This window comes from Salmo salar, chromosome ssa28, assembly GCF_905237065.1.
Source record: "Salmo salar chromosome ssa28, Ssal_v3.1, whole genome shotgun sequence".
NCBI classification, from domain to species: domain Eukaryota; kingdom Metazoa; phylum Chordata; class Actinopteri; order Salmoniformes; family Salmonidae; genus Salmo; species Salmo salar.
The window spans coordinates 33,801,143-33,819,505 of record NC_059469.1 but is presented as its reverse complement, the minus strand read 5'-3'; the positions used below and the strand labels follow the sequence as shown (position 1 = coordinate 33,819,505).

The 18,363-nt window shown below is 41.0% G+C and overlaps 1 protein-coding gene across 1 annotated transcript; it reads left to right on the top strand.

The window, feature by feature from the left end:
• The first annotated feature begins 291 nt into the window (after nucleotides 1-291).
• LOC106589875 (zinc finger protein 503) lies at nucleotides 292-5,062 on the top strand. Its single transcript, XM_014180283.2, has 2 exons — nucleotides 292-840; nucleotides 1,186-5,062. Exons 1-2 carry the CDS (start codon nucleotides 586-588, stop codon nucleotides 2,614-2,616), a joined length of 1,686 nt encoding a protein of 561 aa, XP_014035758.1. The 5' UTR covers nucleotides 292-585; the 3' UTR covers nucleotides 2,617-5,062.
• Nucleotides 5,063-18,363: the final 13,301 nt, after the last annotated feature.

Genomic DNA, 18,363 nt, shown 5'->3' with positions numbered 1-18,363 from the left:
TGTAATCCATGGCTTCTGGTTGGGGTATATACGTACTGTTGATATTACATTTATTCTACATGCATAACATGTTTACAACAACAACACTTCCCATAAAACGAATAGACTATTTATGTCAATGGACATGGTTTAAGTAATTCCCAGGATATCCCCAGGATAAATAATACGCCCGTTTGATGAGGCGACGTCACATTCCCTTGACCCTCCAATCACCTCAGGGGCTCATTTGATTGGAAGGCGGCAAAGGCTTTAATCTCGAGACAAATTCAGATGCTGCTGAAGGGAGAAGAGTTTTTCTACTGCATCCAACGTAGAGAGCAAACGCACAAGACGTGCTGCTGCCACTGACACACTCGCACACAGCGACACTGAGAAAGGATGCAGCCGCACACTCCTGCCGCGATATGAACGGGATATGTTCTGATCTTCTCCTCCTCCAATAAGGATTAGACGAAGTTTATCTATTTACTGTTTTTAATATCGAACTACGGTGCTATATAACAACATGTTACTTTGATGCGGGTTTTTTGTTTTCTTCGTGAACATCAAATGTATTTTTTCTCCCATTTCAATGAGAATTAGGTCATGATCACATCGCCTGCATTGTCTGTACTGAGAAATAGTGTCGTGAATCCGGTTTGGGAGAGCAGTTCTTCAGGGGAGAAGGACGCAGCGATAATCAACAAGCCATTTCTTCATCTCGTCTCTCCCTCAGACCCTTTAAGGCAGGCTAATCGTATACCCATAAAGATTTTGAAAATGCTTACCGCACGGGGAGGTCATATTTTGCACCCGGAGTACCTTCAACCTTTGCCATCAACCCCTATCAGTCCCATCGAGGTAAGCACCACAAAGGCTACGGGCTACGGGGGACGTGATAAAATAAAGATAGCAAAAGTGTGATTTTGGGCAGTTACAAATGAATCTTCATATTTTTTTCATATCGGTAGTATTAAGCCATTTTTCTTGTAACTATATCAGTTTATTATCATATTGTAATTGTAAAATGAACTGGAGATGAATGTATAAGGTGTTGATAGATTCACTTGTGCGTAATTTAACGGTGTTCTCCAGCGGCCCATAAAGTACTGCATTTATAACAGGAACATACTGGTTAAACATCCCATAAAAAAAACAATACAGTAAAAACGTGAATAATAAGTATTATTTTCTCTTATTTCGCAGCTGGATGCCAAGAAAAGTCCGTTGGCTCTCCTAGCACAGACCTGCTCTCAAATCGGTAAACCAGACTCTTCGTCCTCTTCCAAAATCTCATCCGTAACCTCAAATGGATCTAGTGACAAAGAGACCAAACCCGGACCACTAAAAATGAGTGACATTGGAAATGAAGACAAATCTAGCTTCAAACCCTACTCCAAATCTTCGGAGAAGAACAAGGATTCCTCATTCGGCAGCGGCAGTCTGAGTGGAGATAAAGCTAGTTTCCGAGTGCCTAGCGCCACCTGCCAGCCGTTCACCCCCAGGACAGGCAGCCCCAGCTCCTGCCGCTCCGTGTCTCCGCTGCCGTCAGATGGTAAGCAGGGAGACACCGAAGAAAAGAAGAAGGAATTTGATAGCAATAAAAACAGTACAACGGAGGGCAGCAGCAGTCACAGCCGGATATGTGGGGTTAATGGTGAGGTTAACCAACGCCAGGAGAACACTTCTGGTTCAAAGGCTATCACATCAGACTCACTCACATCTGTCTCCTCGTCATCATCTGTTCTGGGTTCAGGAGGACTCGTAGCGCCCGTCTCTCCCTACAAACCTGGTCACAGTGTTTTTCCCCTACCGCATTCCGGCATGACCTACCCTGGAAGTTTAGCAGGTGCGTATGCAGGCTATCCCCAACACTTTATCCCTCATGGAATGACTTTAGACCCGACGAAATCTAGCAGTCAACTACTAAGCGCTCAGTTTGCCGCTGCCAGCCAACTTCAATGCAGTAAGGCTGGGAGCCCCTTGTCCAGGTCTTCTCCTCCGTCTCTAATGTCTGCTAGCCTGTGCAGAGACCCGTACTGCCTGAGTTACCACTGCCCGAGCCACTTGTCCGGTGCCTCCGGTGCCTCGCAGTGCCATGAATCCTCGGCTTTGAAGTCAGGATACCCTCTCATGTACCCAACTCACCCTTTGCATAGCGTGCATTCCTCGCCGCCATCTTTTGCTGGACACCCGTTATACCCCTATGGCTTCATGCTCCCAAATGACCCTCTGCCACACGTCTGTAATTGGGTGTCGGCTAACGGACCTTGTGACAAGCGTTTTTCTTCCTCAGAAGAGCTTCTCAATCACCTAAGGACTCACACTGCTTTTGTGGGGACGGAGAAGTTAATATCAGGGTACCCGGGTTCATCTTCGCTAGCCAACGCTGCCGCGGCCGCCATGGCTTGCCATATGCACATGCCCCCGAACGGGGCGCCGGGTAGCCCTGGAACGCTCACCCTCAGGAGCCCGCATCACCCTCTGGGACTGAGTACGCGTTATCACCCCTATTCAAAGAGCCCCCTGCCACCCGGCGCTTCGATTCAGATGCCCGCTGCAACAGGTTCATATTACTCTCCCTATGCCTTGTATGGACAGAGACTCACCACGGCATCCGCATTAGGATACCAGTAGAAAATGCAGGACGGTCGGACATACGGACAAGAACTATACATTTATAAAGGAGATTCTAGGCCTAAATGACATTATATTGGGTGTATTTCATGCAGGACGGGATCCGTGGGCTCAATGTATTTATTTGCGATAGCTCCAAGCGTGACAAAAATAAAGTCATTATAATATAATTGGTAAGAAGCTCAAGGTGCATTCTTTTAGGTTTTTTTTTTTTACAATTAAGATGTAGGCTTTATTTGATGACGCCGTTTTGATGTTACATTGACATTACAAGTCAGTGTGTATATGTTGTTTTTTGAAATGCAAATTTTTTGACTTTTATGTTTCCTACATACAAAAGTCTGCAGCCTATACTTTTTATTTTTATTATTGTGTTTTTCATCGGAAAAGTGGTCGCCTATTTCTGTGTCTGTTGGGCCTATACCGCACATTGCAAATCACTTTTCCACGTTAGGCTATGCCTTAGAATGACATGTTTAGATCATTTTTCTGGTAAATTGGGCTATCTCATATTTCTTCATAAATTACATTATTCATTCCACAAGCTAAATCAGGTTTATGAACTTGGTAGGTTGTTTATGGAATAAATAATTAGACCTAAAAAATGACTTCATGATAAACACTTGAGAATGTGAGACATGAGCATAATTGGTCTGTTAAAAAAAAATCAATGCAATTTAATTTGTGGAATTGTATTTAAGATGTGTGTAGCCCTATTTCTATTTTAAGTCTGTGCCACATAAACTTAATTTTAGTAACATTTTATTCGAATCACATTTTATTCACATTTCATACCTTTAAGACTGCAAAATATATTTTGTTCAACTTTTAAAATAATGAAACCAAATTGCAGCCTAGGTTACTGTCATCTGCCACAAATGCATTTCGCCACTCAATGTGCAATAGAGTAATTTTTTATTTTTATTTTATTTTAGCAGTAATTTAGGCAGTAGCCTAATGATCTTTCACCGATATTCATTTCAACATGCCATTAGAAAATGTAGCATTATTTTTTTACAAATTATATTTAGCCTACACCTTCGAACGAATGATGGTCTCAGTCAGATAAAATCCGAATGAGGAAGTTAGCCGCGTGTAGTTTTCCGTAAAAATATTCAATTCAGCAGCACGTTGTGAAAGAACAATCGTAAAAAGTAACATCCCAAAGAACATGAAGGATTGTTTTGGGTGTCTTGTTTTCGTCTCGCACGATTACTTTTGGACATTGGCTTATTTGTCTGAGCAGAGAGTTTTTCATAACGGGAAAGTGGGATTAGATACATTTATACATTTGCTCTAAAAACAATTAGACCTATTCTTTTTGTTAGGGTAAATATTTAGTTTAGGCTATACTGTGTACAGGGCGCAATATTGCCTATATGATCTGTTTATTTATTTTATTTTTATTTAACCTTTATAACTAGGCAAGAATGTTAAGAACAAATTGTTATTTACCATGATGGCCTACACCCGGCAAACACTAAACCCGAACGACGCTGTACGCCGCCCTATGGGTCACATCATCTAATTTATCCCAAAGTCATCACTCTTTATTCTGCAAAAAATGCTGTTTTATTTTAGGTTATGGCGTTATGTTTTAGATTGTGAGGGTTGTAGTCCATTGCGTTGAAATGTTTTTCTTTATCAATTTATTTAAAGAAAAACGACACGTTCTGGAAGATGTTTTTGCTCCATAGCCTACCATATAGGACAAACCTACACACGTTTATATTGTCAAACTACAGTTATTGAATGTCAATCAAATGATGGAGAACACAATATCTTAAATCAGATAGACCACTCCATAAGTACGCATGTATTTTCGATACAATCCTTGCACAGATCAATATTCGAGGCACTCAACCAAGAAACCGACATGCGGGCGAAATAATCTATAGCTGTCTGATAATACTTACAGGCTACTGCCGTCAAGAAGGGACATCAAGTGTAGGCCTATTGCTGTTTTGAGAGGATTGTTATTACATAATCTACTAAGGAATGGGGGGGATCACTTGTTTTATGATTGTACAATCTGGAAAATGAAAACCTCCATCCTGCTCCTGAGGAAAAGGGACCGCGCCACTGCTGACGCGTCTTTAAGCATAGTAGACCTACACGCACGCACACATCACGTCACTAGGCTGCGCACCTATTCCCACTATATGATGTATTAGGACAACATTACAACCGTAATTAATAATGACGTGTGTGTGTGTGTGTGTGTGTGTGTGTGTGTGTGTGTGTGTGTGTGTGTGTGTGTGTGTGTGGATGTATGTCAATATAAACACATACCAAGCTGGATTAATTCATTTAAACATTCCAAAATGATTTATCAAAAGAAGAATTTTAATCCTCCCAGTTAAATTATGAGATCACACCTTATTTTGTGAACAAATAAATAATTGTCTAATTGAAATAAATGGCAGCTGTGCCAAACAGTGATTTACGATGACCCCCAATGTGAGATATTTACACAGCTTTTGTGATTGCAGTATTGAAGCCATATGAAGCAGATAGGATGGATTCAAGCAAGGCCTAACACATTACATCATCTCCTTAACCATATCAGATAGATAATCAAGCAAACAATGTCATTACCCATCCCACAGTAAATCACATCAATCCTGTCATTACCCATCCCACAGTAAATCACATCTATTCTGTCATTACCCATCCCAGAGTAAATCACATCTATCCTGTCATTACCCATCCCAGAGTAAATCACATTTATTCTGTCATTACCCATCCCAGAGTAAATCACAGCTATTCTGTCATTACCCATCCCAGAGTAAATCACATCTATTCTGTCATAACCCATCCCAGAGTAAATCACATCTATTCTGTCATTACCCATCCCAGAGTAAATCACATCTATTCTGTCATTACCCATCCCAGAGTAAATCACATCTATTCTGTCATTACCCATCCCAGAGTAAATCACATCTATTCCCAAGAGATAAAATCAACATCATTATTAATGGTCACAAGTCATATTCATCAACTTGACCAGCCCTTTTCAACAGATTAATTCTTTACTATCCTTCTCTCCCATGATGCATGATGCTAGCCCACAACTCACCACCCCAATCAGCCTGCTGTCTCAATGACGTGGGGCCTGTTTCTCATTTACAAATGGCACATCAATGTGATTTGGAGAACATGTGAGAATATAAATGATGTCACTCATGTAGCTCATGTATCTTTTCACGTTTTGGGGACTTCCTGGTTTTGGGGACTTCCTTGTTTTGGGGTCTTCCTGGTTTTGGGTTTGAACTGTTGCAACTCAATATTAGGAAGGTGTTCCTATTTTTTTGTTCATTCAGTGTATACTGTACATGTTTCCATATATGTACTGTACATAAACGGCACATACATACATATTAATGCATACTGTACATCGTGCAAAAAAATGAAAACAGCAGGCAATAACCCTGAATATCTCCACTCAAAACATTGTCTTCCCCTTGCAGAGTGTACTGAAATACCTCCCTTCTCCTCTCCTCTCCTCTCCTCTCCTCTCCTCTCCTCTCCTCTCCTCTCCTCTCCTCTCCTCTCCTCTCCTCTCCTCTCCTCTCCTCTCCTCTCCTCTACCACATCCCATCCAACCTACCATTGGATTATGTCCCCCTAAATCACATGGAAATGATAGAATCTGCTTTTCCACATGTTGTCAAGGTGATATAGACTTAACATGAGAGACTAGATGGTTTGGTGCCTCACACTGAATCTCCAGCCTGCCACCTGTTTTACTTTGAATTCCAATGCTAGGACGACATCTGGCCCCTTCTGGCCCAGAGAACATAGCAGTGTACCATGACGTGCAACAGACAAATGCTGACATTAAGAATGGTGTATGTACGTCTGGGCCTGGGCTGTACACTATGGGCATGCCCATCATTTGTGCTGCACAGCTGCACACCATGTGGTGGAGTGGTGTGTGTGTGTGTGTGTGTGTGTGTGTGTGTGTGTGTGTGTGTGTGTGTGTGTGTGTGTGTGTGTGTGTGTGTGTGTGTGTGTGTGTGGTCAGTATAGTGTGTTGGAGCTGTTACTGTCTTAAACACTTCCAGATTTTAGGATGTAAATCTTGGTGGGGTAAACTCAATTTTTTTTAATACATGCCAGCAAAGCCACTACACAACACTAAACTAAATATATTAATTGTACTATAACAGTGACAAACGGTGCCCACAAACTTTTAAGGCCTACATAAAGCTATTCCAACAGCAGAGCTTTCTTTTCAGCACCATGGAGTGAATCCTTAGCACCACTACAGCTGGCTATCAGCAGAGCCTTGTATGGCAGCGAAACAGTTAATTCAGCCTCATTTAATGCCTTTTTAAAAAACATAGATGATATGGCTGACTTGCTTAAACAAATGTGGTTTCTACCAAGAATTGAGATGTACAAACTATGGCATGAGGGACAGATGAGAGGATAAGAGGCAATCTGTAATTTCGATTAAGACATTAATGAGCGAGCTAAGACTTTTTTTCAGCACTTTTGAAATGTACAGCGACAGAATTCAGAACATGAGCCGTTCTTACAGTATTCTCCCTGTACACCAAATCAGAACTGTAGGATAAACGAAGGGGGCATATAAGCAGACAATGAAAGCTCTTACAATATTCAATGATGACATTTCTCTAAAACAGGCCATAGGCTACATGTGCACCACCAAGTCAGAACGGTAGGCTAAGTTATGAGGGGGAAAGGGACCAAATTATTAGGGTGAGGCACATGGGCTACTAACAGCTTACTGCACAACAAACACTTAGTATTACTTACTTACAGTATACATATCTCCCTGGCATATTACATAATTTATGCAGCAGCATACAATACATTGTTGGACTCACCTTATTGTGCTCTGCTCACTTGAACATGAAGGTGGTGTGGTGGTCCTTCTTGTGGGCAAATTGTGTCATCAAACTTTGTCATCAAAGTCTGGCATTGTCTGAATTTAGGGTGCATTAAAGTTCCTGACTTGGAATTCCGTGTTGGATGACCGATCAAAATGTATTTTCCCAGTGGGAGCTATTTTCTTTCAGAGTTCCCAGTTGTCTTGAACTCATTGAAGTCTGAGATTTCCCATTTCCGAGTTTCCAGTAGTTTTGAACATACATACGTCATGCTGGATTGACAGCATGATCAATGTATTCAATCTTTTCTTGGCCCATGGTGTTGCATGTGAATGTTTATCCTTTTAAGCTTGAAAAAGAGACCCTTAAACCCAAACTTGGACCACACCCTCTCCACTGAATAGCAGGCTAATGATTGCTTTGCAACACTTGCAGTTAGCCACTGATTCCTTCAAAACCACTAATTGTTGAATTTGCGATTTCCAACTTGTGTAATATTTATGTCCAATGGCTGATGAGCACCGATACGTTTTATCTATAATTTCTCTTCATAATTTCTCTTCATATGACAAGGATTGAAAAGTTTTTGCCAGTGGATTGTCGACTTGATTTATGATGATGTCTGCTAGCTAATATTTTGAAAGTATGATGTTGACATGATCAGTCCAATCAGATATAACGTGATTTGACGTAATTTTATCTGTGGCCAATGACGTTGAGCCTTCTTGGATGGGCACTTCTAAAGTAAATCTATGGCAGCACCCAAGGGGCTTGAATTTTGAGCTCTCCCCATCGATTGTACGGTGATGTAGTGTCCCCATGAGTGACAGAACACTGAGCCAATTACGGCGCAACTAGAGAACATTACCAACCCCTGCACTCTGTATTTTCCGCTGGCTGCCTCACCATCACAGAAAGCGCTTGGCTAGGCTGAAACACCTGCATTTAGGAGTTGCCTTACTCAATAAAGCAAAAAATACCATGTTTGTATTCGGCTTTATTAACTCAATGATTCTTTTTTTTTTACATTGTTTGCAAACTGATATGTGACACGTATTGATGCAAAAATAACATGCAAAACAGGCAAAACATTTCTTTTTATCTAAACAGTTGGGGCTCAAAACAGGTGGGGCACCTGCCCAGAATGACGGGTCGCTACTGAACACCACAGTGGTAATGCTTGAAAGGCTCTGGAGACACCTTAATCCTTAAGAGTCTATTGATGCACCCGTGCTTCGATCTAAGTAACATAATTAACAAATAATACAAAAATCCCATCAAAATCGATCAGTTTAAGCTAGAGATATCTGGGCTGCCTCTCAATCCACCGTATCCTCCCATGTCGGCGGGACTCGTCTGAAGGTAACCTGGTATTAAAAATGTATGGAAGTAGTTTTGCGGCAACAAAATAAAAGGGTTAAATAGAGTGCCTTCAGAAAGTATTTACACCCCTTAACTTTTTCCACATTTTGATGTGTTACAGCCTGAATTTAAAATTTATTAAATTGAGGCTTTTTTTGTCACTTGCCTACACACAATACCTCATAATGTCAAAGTGGAATTATGTTTTTAGAAATGTTTATAAATTAATAAACTTTAAAAGCTGAAATATCTTGAGGCAATAAGTATTCAACCCTTTGTTATAGCAAGCCTCAATATGTTCATGTGTATACATTTGCTTAACAAGTCGCATAAAAAGTTTTTGTGCAGTAATAGTGTTTAACATGATTTTTGAATGACTACCTCATCTTTGTACCCCACACACACAATGATCTGTAGGTCCCTCTGTTGAGCAGTGAATTTCAAACACAGATTCAAACACAAAGCCAAGGGAGATTTTCCAATGCTTCACAAAGAAGGGCACCAATAGGTAGATGGGTAAAAAAAAAACGTTGAACATCCCTTTGAGCATGGTAAAGTTATTCATTTCACTTTGGATGGCGTATCAATACACCCAGTCACTACCAATATATAGGTGCCCTTCCTAACTCAGTTGCCAGAGAGGAAGGAAACCACACAGGGATTTCACCATGAGGCCAATGGTGACTTTAAAATAGTTACAGAATTTAATGGCTCTGATAGGAGAAAACTGAGGATGGATCAACAACATTGTAGTTAATCCACAATAATTACCTGATTGACAGAGTGAAAAGAAGGAAGCCTGTACTGAATAAAAATATTCAAAAACATGCATCCAATTTGCCACAAGGGCACTAAAGTAATACTGCAAAAATGTGGCAAAGCAATTAACTTTTTGTCCTGAAAATAAAGTGTTATGTTTGGGGCAAATCCAATACAACACATTACTCAGTACCACTCTCCATATTTTTAAGAATAGTAGTGGCTGTATCATGTTATGGGTATGCTTGTAATCATTAAGGACTGGGGAGTTTTTCAGGATAAACAAGAAATGGAATGGAGCTAAGCACAGGAAAAATCCTAGAGGAAAACCTGGGTCAGCCTGCTTTCCACCAGACACTGGGAAATGAATTCACTTTTCAGCAGTACAATAACCTAAAACCCAAGGCCAAATCTACACTAGAGTTGCTTACCAAGTAGACAGTGAATGGTCCTGTGTGGCTGAGTTACAGTTTTCATGTAAAGCTACTTGAAAATCTATGGCAAGACTTGAAAATGGTTCTCAAGATTTGATCAACAACCAATTTGGAAGAGATGTAAGAATTTTTAAAAGGATAATGGGCAAATGTTGCACAATCCAGGTGTGGAATGCTCTTAGAGATGTAGCCAGAAAGACTCACAGCTGTAATCACTGCCAAATGTACTACTACAAAGTATTGACTCAGGGGTGTGAATACTTATGTAAATGAGATATTTCTGTATTTCATTTTCAATAAATTTCAAATCCAATCAAAGTTTATTTGTCACGTGCGCCGAATACAGTGAAATGCTTACTTACAGGCTCTAACCAATAGTGCAAAAAAGGTGTTAGGTGAACAATAGGTAAGTAAAGAAATAAAACAACAGTAAAAAGACAGGCTATATACAGTAGCGAGGATATAAAAGTAGCGAGGCTACATACAGACACCGGTTAGTCAGGCTGATTGAGGTAGTATGTACATGTAGATATGGTTAAAGTGACTATGCATATATGATGAACAGAGAGTAGCAGTAGCGGGTGGTGGGTGGCAGGACACAATGCAGATAGCCCGGTTAGCCAATGTGCAGGAGCACTGGTTGGTCGGCCCAATTGAGGTAGTATGTACATGAATGTATAGTTAAACGGACTATGCAGATAAGATAAACAGAGAGTAGCAGCAGCGTAAAAAGAGGGTTTGGGGGGGGGTTGGGGGGGCACACAATGCAAATAGTCCGGGTAGCCATTTGATTACCTGTTCAGGAGTCTTGCGGCTTGGTGGTAAAAACTGTTGAGGAGCCTTTTTGTCCTAGACTTGGCACTCCGGTACCGCTTGCCATGCGGTATTAGAGAGAACAGTCTATGACTGGGGTGACTGGGGTCTTTGACAATTTTTAGAGGTCCTGGATTGCAGGCAGCTTAGCCCTAGTGATGTACTGGGCCGTACTCACTACCCTCTGTAGTGCCTTGCATTCAGAGGCCGAGCAATTGCCATACCACGCAGTGATGCAACCAGTCAGGATGCACTCGATGTTGCAGCTGTAGAACCTTTTGAAGATCTCAGGACCCATGCCAAATCTTTTTAGTTTCCTGAGGGGGAATAGGCTTTGTAGTGCCCTCCTCATGACTGTCTTGGTGTGTTTGGACCATTCTAGTTTGTTGTTGATGTGGACACCGAGGAACTTGAAGCTCTCAACCTGCTCCACTACAGCCCCGTTGATGAGAATGGGGGCGTGCTCGGTCCTCCTTTTCCTGTAGTCCACAATCATCTCCTTAGTCTTGGCTACATTGAGGGATAGGTTGTTATTCTGGCACCACACGGCCAGGTCTCTGACCTCCTCTCTATAGGCTGTCTCGTCATTGTCTGTAATCAGGCCTACCACTGTTGTGTCGTCTGCAAACTTAATGATGGTGTTGGAGTTGTGCCTGGCCATGCAGTCATGGGTGAACAGGGAGTACAGTAGGGGACTGAGCACGCACCCCCGTGGAGCTCCAGTGTTGAGGATCAGCGTGGCAGATGTGTTGCTACCTACCCTCACCACCTGGGGGCAGCCAGTCAGGAAGTCCAGGATCCAGTTGCAGAGGGAGGTGTTTAGTCCCAGGATCCTTAGCTTAGTGATGAGCTTTGAGGGCACTATGGTGTTGAACACTGAGCTGTAGTCAATGAATAGCATTCTCACATAAGTGTTCCTTTTGTCCAGGTGAGAAAGGGCAGTGTGGAGTGCAATAGAGATTGCATCATCTGTGGATCTGTTTGGGCGGTATGCAAATTGGAGTGGATCTAGGGTTTCTGGGATAATGGTGTTGATGTGAGCCATTACCAACCTTTCAAAGCACTTCATGGCTACGGACATGAGTGCTACGGGTCTGTAGTCATTTAGGCAGGTTGCCTTTTTGTTCTTGGGCACAGGGACTATGGTGGTCTGCTTGAAACATGTTGTTATTACAGACTCAATCAGGGACATGTTGAAAATGTCAGTGAAGACACCTGCCTGTTGGTCAGCACATGCCCGGAGCATACGTCCTGGTAATCCGTCTGGCCCCGCAGCCTTGTGTATGTTGACCTGTTTAAAGGTCTTACGTCAGCTACGGAGAGCGTAATCACACAGTCGTCCAAAACAGCTGATGCTCTCATGCATGCCTCAGTGTTGCTTGCCTCGAAGCGAGTGTAGAAGTGATTTAGCTCGTCTGGTAGGCTAGTGTCACTGGGCAGCTCGCAGCTGTGCTTCCCTTTGTAGTCTGTAATAGTTTGCAAGCCCTGCCACATAAGACGAGCGTCGATGTAGTATGATTCAATCTTAGCCCTGTATTGACGCTTTGCCGGTTTGATGGTTCGTCGCAGGGCATAGCAGGATTTCTTGTAAGCTTCCGGGTTAGAGTCGCACACTTTGAAAGCGGCAGCTCTACACTTTAGCTCAGTGCGAATGTTGCCTGTAAACCATGGCTTCTGGTTGGGGTATATACGTACAGTCACTGTGGGGACGATGTTCTCGATGCACTTATTGATAAAGCCAGTGACTGATACTCCTCAATGCCATCGGAAGAATCCCAGAACGTGTTTCAGTCTGTGCTAGCAAAACAGTCCTGTAGTTTAGGATCTGCTTCATCTGAGCACTTTTTTATAGACCGAGTCACTGGTGCTTCCTGCTTTAATTTTAACCTCTTGGGGCTATGTGGGACGCTAGCGTGCCACCCGTGGTGCACCCTATCAACAGCAGGTGCATTTCAAGAGCGGCAAATTTGAAACCAAATAAATGTCAAAATTCAAATTTTTCAAACATACAACTATCTTACACCCTTTGAAAGATAAACATCTCCTTAATCTAACCACGTTGTCCGATTTCAAAAAGGTTTTACGGCGAAAGCATAAAGTTAGATTATGTTAGGAGAGTACATTGACAATAGCTGTGTGTAATGTTTTGTCAATTCAAAGACAGGCGTCACCAAAACCATAAAACCAGCTAAAATGATGCACTAACCTTTGACAATCTCCATCAGATGACACTCCTAGGACATTATGTTAGACAATGCATGCATTTTTAGTTCTATCAAGTTCATATTTATATCCAAAAACAGCGTTTTACTATGGCGTTGATGTTCAGGAAATCAGGAAGTCAGCACCACAAATTAAATAATTAAAATTAGAAAACATTGGTAAAATATTATATTGTCATTTAAAGAATTATAAAAATAACCTTACTGGGAAATCACACTTTGCAATAATCTGAGCACTGCGCCCAGAAAAATACGCTTTGCGATACAGACAAACGGCCATGTTGGAGAGATCTAAAATCGAAAATACTATGTAAATAATCCATTACCTTTGATTCTCTTCATCAGATGTCACTTCCAGGAATCCCAGGTCCATAACGAATGTAGTTTTGTTCAAAAAAGCTAATCATTTATGTCCAAAAAGCTCCGTGTTGTTAGCACATGATCTAAGCCCGCCGGACTTCACTTCATGAACGAGGGGAAAAAATATATTTACGTTCGTTCAAACATGTCAAACGTTGTATAGCATAAATCATTAGTGCCTTTTTTAACCAGAACATGAATAATATTCAAGGTGGACGAATGCATTCTCTTTTAAAACGTATTGGAACGAGGGTACCCAACATGACCTCGCGCGCCAGAGTCTAATTGGCCATCACCGTTCCAAGGCTCTTGTTCGGTCAGATCTCATAGTAGAAGACTCAAAACACTTTGTAAAGGCTGGTGACATCTAGTGGAAGCAATAGGAAGTGCCAAAACATTAATCAGCCCCTGTGTGTTTCAATGGCATAGGCTTAAAGGTAATTCAACACATCAGGTGGATGGCGGATCCGCGAGCGGAGCGGGGTCTACGTCCCGCACCGGAGCGGCCACCGAGGCTAGATAGACCCTCCCCTATGGGGTCAGGTTTTGCGGCTGAGTCCGCCTTTGGGGGGGGTACTGTAACACCCTGACCTTAGAGAGCCTTTTTATTTCTCTATTTGGTTAGGTCAGGGTGTGATTTGGGTGGTCATTCTAGTTTTTCTATTTCTTTGTTTGCCGGGTATGGTTCCCAATCAGAGGCAGCTGTCTATCGTTGTCTCTGATTGGGGATCATACTTTGGCAGCCTTTTTCCCACCTTAGTTTGTGGGATCTTGTTTTTGGTACTGTGCTGTATGCCCTACTGAACGTTACGTTTGTATTTGTCTTGTTTCGGTGTTCAATTAATAAATTAAAATGTACGCCTACCACGCTGCACCTTGGTCCAATCCTTCCATCGATGAGCGTAACACCCATGGTGTTTATACTTGCGTACTATTGTGTGTACAGATGAACGTGATACCTTAAGGCGTTTGGAAATTGCTCACAAGGATGAACCAGACTTGTGGAGGTCTGCAATTTTTTTCTGAGGTCTTGGCTGATTTCTTTTGATTTTCCCATGATGTCAAGCAAAGAGGCACTGAGTTTGAAGGTAGGCCTTGAAATACATCCACAGGTACACTTCCAATTGACTCAAATTATGTCAATTAGCCTATCAGAAGATTATAAAGCCATGACACCATTTTCTGGAATTTTATAAGCTGTTTAAAGGCACAGTCAACTTAGTGTATGTAAACTTCTGACCCTCTGGAATTTCAATGCAGTGAGTTATAAGTGAAATAATCTGTCTGTAAACAATTATTGGAAAAATTACTTGTGTCATGCACAAAGTAGATGTCGTAACCGATTTGCCAAAACTATAGTTTGTTAACAAGACATTTGTGGAGTGGTTGAAAAACAAGTTTTAATGACTCCAACCTAAGTGTATGTAAACTTCCGACTTCAACTGTATATATATATGTATATATATATATATATATATATATATATATATATATATATGTTCTGTGTGTTTTTACCTTTGACTCACTTTGGCTTAGTACAAGCCACATCTGACTACAGGTGCAACCTGGACTCAGGGTTAGACGTAACATAGTAAATGTAAATCAAAAAAAAAAAAATTGTCACATGCTTACTTACAAGCCCTTAACCAACAATGCAGTTTTAAGAAAAAAAAGTATGAGATGAGAATAGCAAATTATTAAAGAGCAGCAGTAAATAACAATAGCGGTGCTATATACAGGGGTTACCAGTACAGAGTCAATGTGCGGGGGCACCGGTGTCGAGGTAATATGTACATTTAGGTAGAGTTATTAAGGTGACTATGGACTTAGCCTTGTAGTTCTAAGTAAATGACCTAATCAAGAGACCCTGTTTTTACCTCAACTTTAGCGTTGGTTGGCTGGCTTGCTTGGATAAACCTTCCACAATGGTTATGTACACTGCTGGTCCTGGAAAGAAGACTGTTCACTACTCACTGCTTCGCTGCTGCTGGCTCACTGTTTACAAAGGCATAGGAAAACAGATGACCTTTTGCCTGTTCAATCAACTGAGAAGTGTGTATTCAATCATTGTGAGAAAAAAGGCTGGTTTATTTTTGCTAGAGAAAGACTTTAGTTCTCCAAACAAGAGCCATATTAATCACCACTTCATCACATCCTGATACTGACAGGGCAGAGTAAACCGCTTACATCCAAAATGGCACCCTATTCCCTATATAGTGCACTACTTTTGACCAAGCCCAATAGTGCTCTGGGCAAAAGTAATGCACTATTTAGGTAATAGTGTGGCATTTCGGACCTAAGCCAGACCTTAAACAGGGGGAGTTATGAAAAAAGACACATGTGAACTCTGCATTGTACTAAGCTAACACACTGCTATTTGATTTGGAATTTTAGGACTCCTGTAGGTATTAAAAAAAAAAAATTAAAATATAGAATTCGGCCTTTACTGCTATAGCCCATAGAAATACATTGAATAACACATTCATAAAGGGCAAAACAGACAGTACAAAAAATACATCATAAGGAATAAGGTATTGAGATATAAGAAAGCTCAGGGATTATTTGTAAGATGTTTTTTTTAAACATATTTAACCCCTTTTTTTGCAGGGCACAAAACTACTTCCATTCCTTTTCGAAATTGGTACAGGTAGAACTAAACGGGGAACACCATCGTGTTCGTGAGTCTCCCCTTTCCATAGAGTAGTAAATTAGTTTGTAGGCAAACCTATACGGACGCCACAGACGTTTTCTTGAGAAGACAGATTTTCGTAACTGTAGTGTTTGAGAGATAAGCAGCATGTTATTATGCACACCTGGTTGAAATGGTATGCACGTGTTCAGTGCGTGATATTAGAAATACGTATCTGCTTGGATTTCCATAGCTTAATTGGCAGGGCCTCATTGGTTTTGGGCCAGGGTATTCACGTGTGCTTCCTTTGAGCGGGTGCAGATGGACTCAGCTCGGAACCTGCTACGTTGTATCTGCTGTCATGTTGGAAATAAACCGTCTTTGCGATGTTAAGACTTTATACTGTCGAGTTTCTCTTTGCAATAACTAAAAAAGAACCCGCTTCCTTTAACCGAAGATGCAACGAGAACGACTCCTGGTCTAACAAACAGCTCTGTAGCTCTGCCACTTTTCACCGCAAAGGCAAAAAGCCGACATCGATGGATGCGGTGGATTGAGACACAGCCCATAGCTAAATAATTAGCTACACTGTGAAGAGGTTATTGTGCATTTTCCAGTAACTCAATGGCAACTTGTAGCCAGAAGTTGCTGTGTCACGTTCGTCGTAGGAAGGAGACCAAAGTGCAGCATGGGTATCGTTCCACATCTTATTTTTAAAATGTGAAACTATGCAAGACAAACAATAAACTAATAAACAAAACACAAACCGTGACGACAGACGTGCTACATGCACTACCTCAAAATAATCTACCACAAACAAAGGTGGGAAAAACAACTACTTAAATATGATCCCCAATTAGAGTCAATGATGACCAGCTGCCTCTAATTGGGGATCATCATCAGAAACTAGAACCAAACAACATAGAACTAACCCCCCCCCCCCAGTCACGCCCTGACCTACTCTACCGTAGAAAATAAGAGCTCTCTGTGGTCAGGACGTGACATGCTGTGAATTTGTCATTTCTTAACTGGAAACTACTGGAAGCTACTTGTCAGTAAGTTACAATAAGTAGTTTGGGGGTTGAGGTGCTATGTTTTTATTTTTTATATTTTTTTTATATATATATATATATATATATATATATATATATATATATATATATACATACACACACAGTAGCAGTCAAAAGTTTGGACACACCTACTCATTCAAGGGTTTTCCTTTATTTTTACTATTTTCTACATTGTAGAGTAATAGTGAAGACATCAAAACTATGAAATAACACATATGCAATAACCAAAAAAGTGTTAAACAAATCAAAATATATTTTAGATTATTCAAAGTAGCCACCCTTTGCCTTGACAGCTTTGCACACTCAATGCAGCTCTTGATTGTCACAATCTTCTTACTAAGATTGCAAAAATGACAATTTCAAAAGACAATCTCAACCTTCATCAACATAATCATAAAACCACAAACTGGGACAACATTTCCACTGACGTTTGCCACAAAGACAACATGCCCTCAAATATGCTAATGAGAGGCCGGCAACACTTTGCCCCACCTAAATTTCAAAGTGCAGTAATGAGTGTACCTTAATGCTGCATTTGTAACCAAGTGGGAATTTACCACATACAACTGGGAAAAATTATATTGAAGGGCCTTCCAACTGGTAATTACTGGTGAGAAACACATCTATCATCTTTGAGCTCCGATTTCTCACACATGCTGACCTTGGACGTCACCTACTACGGTAATGACCTCAATAACAGATTTTTTTGTCAGTTAAACGTAACAACAAAACATGATTTATAAAAAAATCTATTCATATGGTTTTTGAACTCTATAATTTGTTTTCAAGTATGATAGCTGTACTTTTAGTTTATGGTTGAAGAAGTTTGTTGTCTCTTAGCCAATTTCCATTTCCCAACGATTTCAAAGCACGTGAATGCATCCAACTGGTATTTACGACTTCACAACTGGTAAATTCTCTCTTCCCACATGATTACGAATGCAGATTTCTGTTCAATGTATTGGGTAGAAAAAATGTATCATTATACTAGATTATCTGCACATGTACCCTAAAAGGTACCGACCATCACCATGTGAGTTCCTACGTGTACCTCTGAAGGTACCTTATGTGTACCTATGACCTTACGCTGATCTTTCCTTAAACATTAATTACCTATAATACATCTCTGCACTTAGAAAACGGGTGCCATCTACACTGCTATTCTCAGACTATTCTCTCTATTCTCTGTAGGAATACTGGGGGGGGGCAGCAGTGAGTGGAACAATGGTTCCTTGT

Excerpts from the sequence above, each read along its gene's own strand:
- LOC106589875 (XM_014180283.2), top strand. The coding sequence starts at position 586 with ATGATCACATCGCCTGCATTGTCTGTACTGAGAAATAGTGTCGTGAAT. Across the intron at positions 841-1,185 it reads CCCCTATCAGTCCCATCGAG|CTGGATGCCAAGAAAAGTCC; the intron begins GTAAGCACCACA and ends CTTATTTCGCAG.